This window comes from Aptenodytes forsteri, unplaced genomic scaffold (genome assembly GCF_000699145.1).
Source record: "Aptenodytes forsteri isolate BGI_AS27 unplaced genomic scaffold, ASM69914v1 Scaffold271, whole genome shotgun sequence".
NCBI lineage: Eukaryota > Metazoa > Chordata > Aves > Sphenisciformes > Spheniscidae > Aptenodytes > Aptenodytes forsteri.
In genome coordinates, this window is record NW_008794602.1 from 52,152 (window position 1) to 57,102 (window position 4,951).

Sequence of the window (4,951 nt, forward strand, 5' to 3'; positions counted from 1 at the left end):
AGCCCGGCACAGCCCCCCCGGAGACAGCCAGGCCCCTCCAGCGGGTACGGGACAAGCCTGGCTTTTTGCTCCAATTTTTTGTGTTTTGTGTTTCTTGCCGGTGTGCGAGCCCTGCTCTGACCGTGTGCTCCCTCCCCACCCAGGAGGACCTGGCCGGGCTGCGGTGCCGCCTGCGGAGGGTGAAGGCGCTGGCCCAGCTGGCCCAGCTGCCGCCCGTCCCCGCCGGGGCCAGCCACAACCTGCGGAGCCGTCTGGAGCAAGCGCGGCAACTGGAGCTGCGGATCCGTGAGAAGAAAGCGGGAAGCGGAGCCACTCTGGGAGCGGGGCCATCCGGGGACACTGGGGTGGCAGCTCCTGCAGCAGAGGCCGGGTGAGGAGCGGCTTCGGGGATGCAGCCCCAGATTGGAGGGGAAATCGGGGTGTCCCGGTGACTGCTACAGCCCTCTTCTGCTGCTCAGCCCCGTAACAGTTTTGCAGGGGTCTTCCCACCCTCGTGAGGGGGGTGTGGGGGCTCTGCAGGAGCGCTGGAGTGGCCCTGCTGCATGCAAAGGGCTTCTCTGAAGTGCTCAAGCATGGTCCAGGCCACCCTGACTCTGCCATGAGCGTTGGGGCATCCACGTCCCCAGGATGGGTGATGTGACCCAGGTACTGGCACAGGTTGCTCAGAGAAGGGTTTGGGGACAGGGGTAGGAGGGGGGTCTCCCCTAACCGGGGCGGGCACGCAGCTCCTAGGCTCTGAGGTCAGCCCTGTCGGCAAGTGGGGCCTCCATCCTGGCCGGTCTTGGTCCCCGGCTGCACCCTCGGGGCTGTCCCAGCGCCGCGTTCACCATGCCTGGTGGCTGTTGTGTGCTGGGGAACCCTGACCCCTCTCCTTTCCCAGCAGTGAGAAGCCCCCCGCGTACCAGCGGTTCCACACCCTCGCGCAGGACCTGCCTCCGGGGCTCACGCTGCCCTACAAGTTCAAGGTGCTGGCGGAGATGTTCCGCAGCATGGACACCATTGCTGGGATGCTCTTCAACCGTGCCGAGACCATCACCTTCACGAAGGTCAAGCAGGGGGTGCAGGACATGATGCGCAAGTAAGTTGGCAGCAGTGGGCAGCCCATTTCAGGGTCCCAGCTGAAGCTGTCGGGGCCAGTGCCCTGGTGTCAGCCCTTGGGGTTCCTGACCTCTCCGGGTGCTGTTGCAGGCAGTTTGAGGAGCGGCACGTGGGGCAGATCAAGGCGGTATACCCCACCTCGTACAGGCTGCGCCAGGAGAAGAACATCCCCGCCTTCGGCAACGGCGTGAAGAAGTCTGACTACCAGCTCACGCTGGAGCCGGTGCTGGGGGAAGGTATGTACAACTCAGGGGGGGCCCCCAAGAGTTGGGGCGTGCTCGGTCCTGGCTGGGATCCCTGAATCCCCAGGGGTGCTCTCTGCTTGGTCCATTAGATAATCACCTGACGCATGGGGGCCTGAGTGTGTTGGAAGTGGGGGGAAAAAAACCACTTTTGGGGCAAGTGGGAGGATGATAGGGCAGCGATTCTGGCAGCGACTCAGCCCCACGGCGGGGCTCTGATCCTCTCCTTCCCGAGGCTCTTGAGGTTTGGGCCCCGTCGCGGCGTTGCCGCGCTTTGCCAAGATGCCACGGGTGATGCTCGTGTGTCTCCTGGCAGAGGAGAAAGTGGACGGTCGCCCGCACTTGTCGGCGTCGCGCTTGCTGGAACGCAGGAAGGAGTTCAACCGCAACCTGGTGAACATCGTCAAGCAGCACCACAAGGTGAGGGCCCCCCCCAGCACCCTCTGCTTTTGGGGTCTGGGGTTGCTCTGGTCACTCTCTAGAGAAGCGGGTGGAAGGAGCGGGCTGGCATCCAGGCTGAAGGACATCGCTGGTTCCTGTGGGATGCTCTTGGCAGGCAGGTGTGGGTGGGGAGGATGGCAGCCGGAATCTTTCCTGGGTCTGAATTGCCTCCAAGCCAGCTGCCGTGTGTTGCCAAGCCGTGCTGGCAATGGCCAGCTCCCCTGTACCTGGCCCGCAGGTGCCGTGACGCAGCTCTCCCCCGTCTCCAGGCATTCCTGGCCGCCCTCAGCCCTCCCATGGTGGTGCCGGAGGAGAAGCTGACCCGCTGGCATCCCCGCTTCAATGTGGACGAAGTGCCGGACATCAGCCCGGCAGAGCTGCCGCGGCCGCCCCAGGAGGACAGGCTCACCACGGCCCAGGAGGTGCTGAGCACGGCTCGGGGGATGCTGACCCCCAAGGTGAGTCAGGACCGGGGTCTGGCTCCGTCTGTGGCTGGCAGACCTCAAACCAGCCGTCTCTCTGGGAAGATGTTATCGGATAGGGGTCGGGAAGGATCGTTTCAGAGCCACAGGACCCAGAGCACTGTAAGATGTAGGCAGGTGGGAACGCAAGCCTGGCTGTTACCGCTGCAGGTTGTGGCGTAGGACTGATTTCAGGTTAGAGGAGCCGTCAGTACTGACTTTGGGGCTGGGAGAGGAGATGAAGCACCTCAAACTGTCCTCTGCGCAGGCAGGGATGGGTCGGACGCGCTGGGGTGGGAGCACTGGGCTGCAGGGTGTGTTCTCCTTCCTCCAGTGCAAGCGGCTCCCAGCTGTAACCCAACTCCTCCTCCCTCTTCCACATGAGCAGATGGAAAAAGCTCTTGCCAACCTGGCCTTAAGAACCGCTGAAGCCGGTGCGGGGGAACCGGTGGCTTCCAAAGTACCGTCCCCTGCCAGCACCTCCAGTGCTCTGAAAGGGGTGTCCCAGGCCCTGCTCGAGAGGGTGAGTAATTCGGTCCTGGCCGTAATGCCGGTGCCGGGGGGGGGACGGACCTGCCTGTGTCTCACCCCATCTTCTTTGCTCCCCAAGATCCGGGCGAAGGAGGCGCAGAAGCTGCAGGCGCTGATGACGCGGGAACCGCAGCAGGAGGAGCGGCTCCCCCCGCGCGGGCGGCCGCCCCCCCCCGCCCCCCCCCCCCCCCCCCCCAACGTCTTCGTGGCCGAGAAGAAGCAGGCGCTGACCATGGAGGTGGCTTGTGCCCGCATGGCCGACAGCTCCGACGTGCAGATGCCTCCCGGTAGGAAAGCTGGGGGGGGGGGGTCCTCGCCGGCACGGGAGCGTCTTTGCAGGAGGAAGGGGCTGGGGAGCTGAGCTCTGACCCGGCGGCTGCTGCTCCTTTTCACAGGCGAGATGGAAAAACACTTGCGCCTCTTCGCAGAGCTGCTGCCCGACTGGGTGGGGATCCACGCCGTCAGGACGGACACCTACATCAAACTGGACAAAGGGAAGGACCTCGGCCTCGTCACGGAGAGGCTCACCAGGGCGGCAAAGGAGGCAGAAGCCCTCTGAGCCCCCCCAAGGGTCGAGGATTCCCCAGTGCAATCTCCTTTAAATGTAGCAAATCCTGACTGCGCTCCGGGATCTGGTGTGGGCTGACGGGAGGCTCATCCTCGGGGATGTCTGAGGAAGAGCAAAACGCCTTCATTTAACCGTTTCCTCTGCCAGGGTCCATGAGGACTGTAGCTGCCCTAACCCTCGAGCTGAAGGCAGGTGGTCTCTGGGTCCTGGGGAGACGATGCAAGCGGTGAAGAGGAGCTAGTAACCTCTTCTTGGCTTTGCTGTGTTCTCCTGAAGGTTTGATGCAGGAGGTTTCTTCCATTAACTGGGCCCTGGTGGGGTGGATGCAGGACTGGGCAGGGTGAGAGGGTGACAGGCAGGAAGGACTGAGAGAAGAAGTCACAAATCGATGTTTTTGGAGCTCTGGGCCTCGTTCTGTTTTTAAGGGAGGGAAAAGCATCTCCAGCGCTTGCTGGAAACTACTACAGGACTTGTCAAAACATAACTTGTATTAAATGTTTTAAATATAGCTGATTTGTGTTAACCCAGCGCTCTTCCTCCGTGAGCTGCCTGTCTGTGCGCCGCGTTAGCACCGCGGTTCACCATGGCAATTGGCGCCAGCCGGCACACGCAGGGAAGGGCTGGGTCGTCATCCAGCTCCTGGAGAAAGACTTACTGGAAAAAGTGAGCGTGGGTTTGCAGGGAACTGAATGCAGCTTTTGTAAATAGGGACTGTGGAGCAGCTCCCGTGGGGACAGGAGCAGGCAGGGCCGGGGGTGGGCGCAGGCGGGCTTTTTCCCAGGGGAAAGCCTGGGTCACTCAGCTGAAGTGGCTTGGGAAGGAGGGACAAAGAGGGTGCTGACTGCTGCAGAGGTGCTGGCCTGGCCCAGCGCCCGGGTCAGGTCAGCGCTTGCTGCAGGAGGGGCAGCGTGGGCGCAGGGGAGGAGGTGGGAGCTGCCCCCCCGCCCAGTGCCACGTCGGGCATGCCTCGCACCCCTTCCTGAGCCAAACTCGGCTGGTTTTAGCATGGGGCATCAAGGATTGGCACAGAAAGGTGACTGTCCTTCATCCCTCTGGGTGGGGGACCACACTGGTCCAGGGAAGCTTCCCCACCTGATGGACCAGACTCCGAGGCTGGATCTCGGTGATCCCCGTAGAGCTGCTGAGGGAGCAGGCAGGCCCTCCTCCTCCTCCTCTTCGTCCTCCAGGACCCTGCTTGCTGTCGTGCAGGCCAGTTGGCCGGCACTGCTGGCAGGAGGTAGCCCTGTTTCCAGGGAGGAGGGTTTAAACCCAGCCCGGAGGCTGGAGGGACGCGCAGGACTGGGCTATCGGCTGTGCTGAACGGACCTCACGGCAGTAGAGAGGAGCTGGTTTCCACAGCCTGGCAGGCACGCGCGTGCCCCAGGGGAGCTTGCAGCAAGCTCCCGTTACGCTGCCTGGGACAAAAAAACCCTTCCTCCTGCCTGGAAACCACCCCTGCACAGCCTTGGTCTCTACGAGCAAATTACATCAGTGGTCGCTCACAGCCCGGCCAACGTGAAGGCACCGTCGCCGGGTTCCCTGATGTCAGCCCTTGGCCCCGCGCGCAGCCAGCTCTGGCACTGGCAGGGCTTACGCTCGCTGCCACAGCG

General features: G+C 63.1%; 1 protein-coding gene across 1 annotated transcript in view; it reads left to right on the forward strand.

Annotated features, from left to right (window-relative positions):
* CDT1 (chromatin licensing and DNA replication factor 1) overlaps positions 1–3,382 on the forward strand; it is a 14,429-nt gene extending 11,047 nt beyond the window's left edge. The window contains exons 2-9 of the mRNA XM_019470403.1: positions 144–370; positions 881–1,078; positions 1,189–1,334; positions 1,657–1,760; positions 2,051–2,239; positions 2,631–2,765; positions 2,853–3,060; positions 3,169–3,382. Of these exons, the coding sequence (XP_019325948.1) occupies positions 144–370; positions 881–1,078; positions 1,189–1,334; positions 1,657–1,760; positions 2,051–2,239; positions 2,631–2,765; positions 2,853–3,060; positions 3,169–3,332 (1,371 nt within the window). The 3' untranslated portion in view covers positions 3,333–3,382. The remainder of the gene's footprint in view (positions 1–143; positions 371–880; positions 1,079–1,188; positions 1,335–1,656; positions 1,761–2,050; positions 2,240–2,630; positions 2,766–2,852; positions 3,061–3,168) is intronic.
* The last annotated feature ends 1,569 nt before the right edge of the window (positions 3,383–4,951 follow it).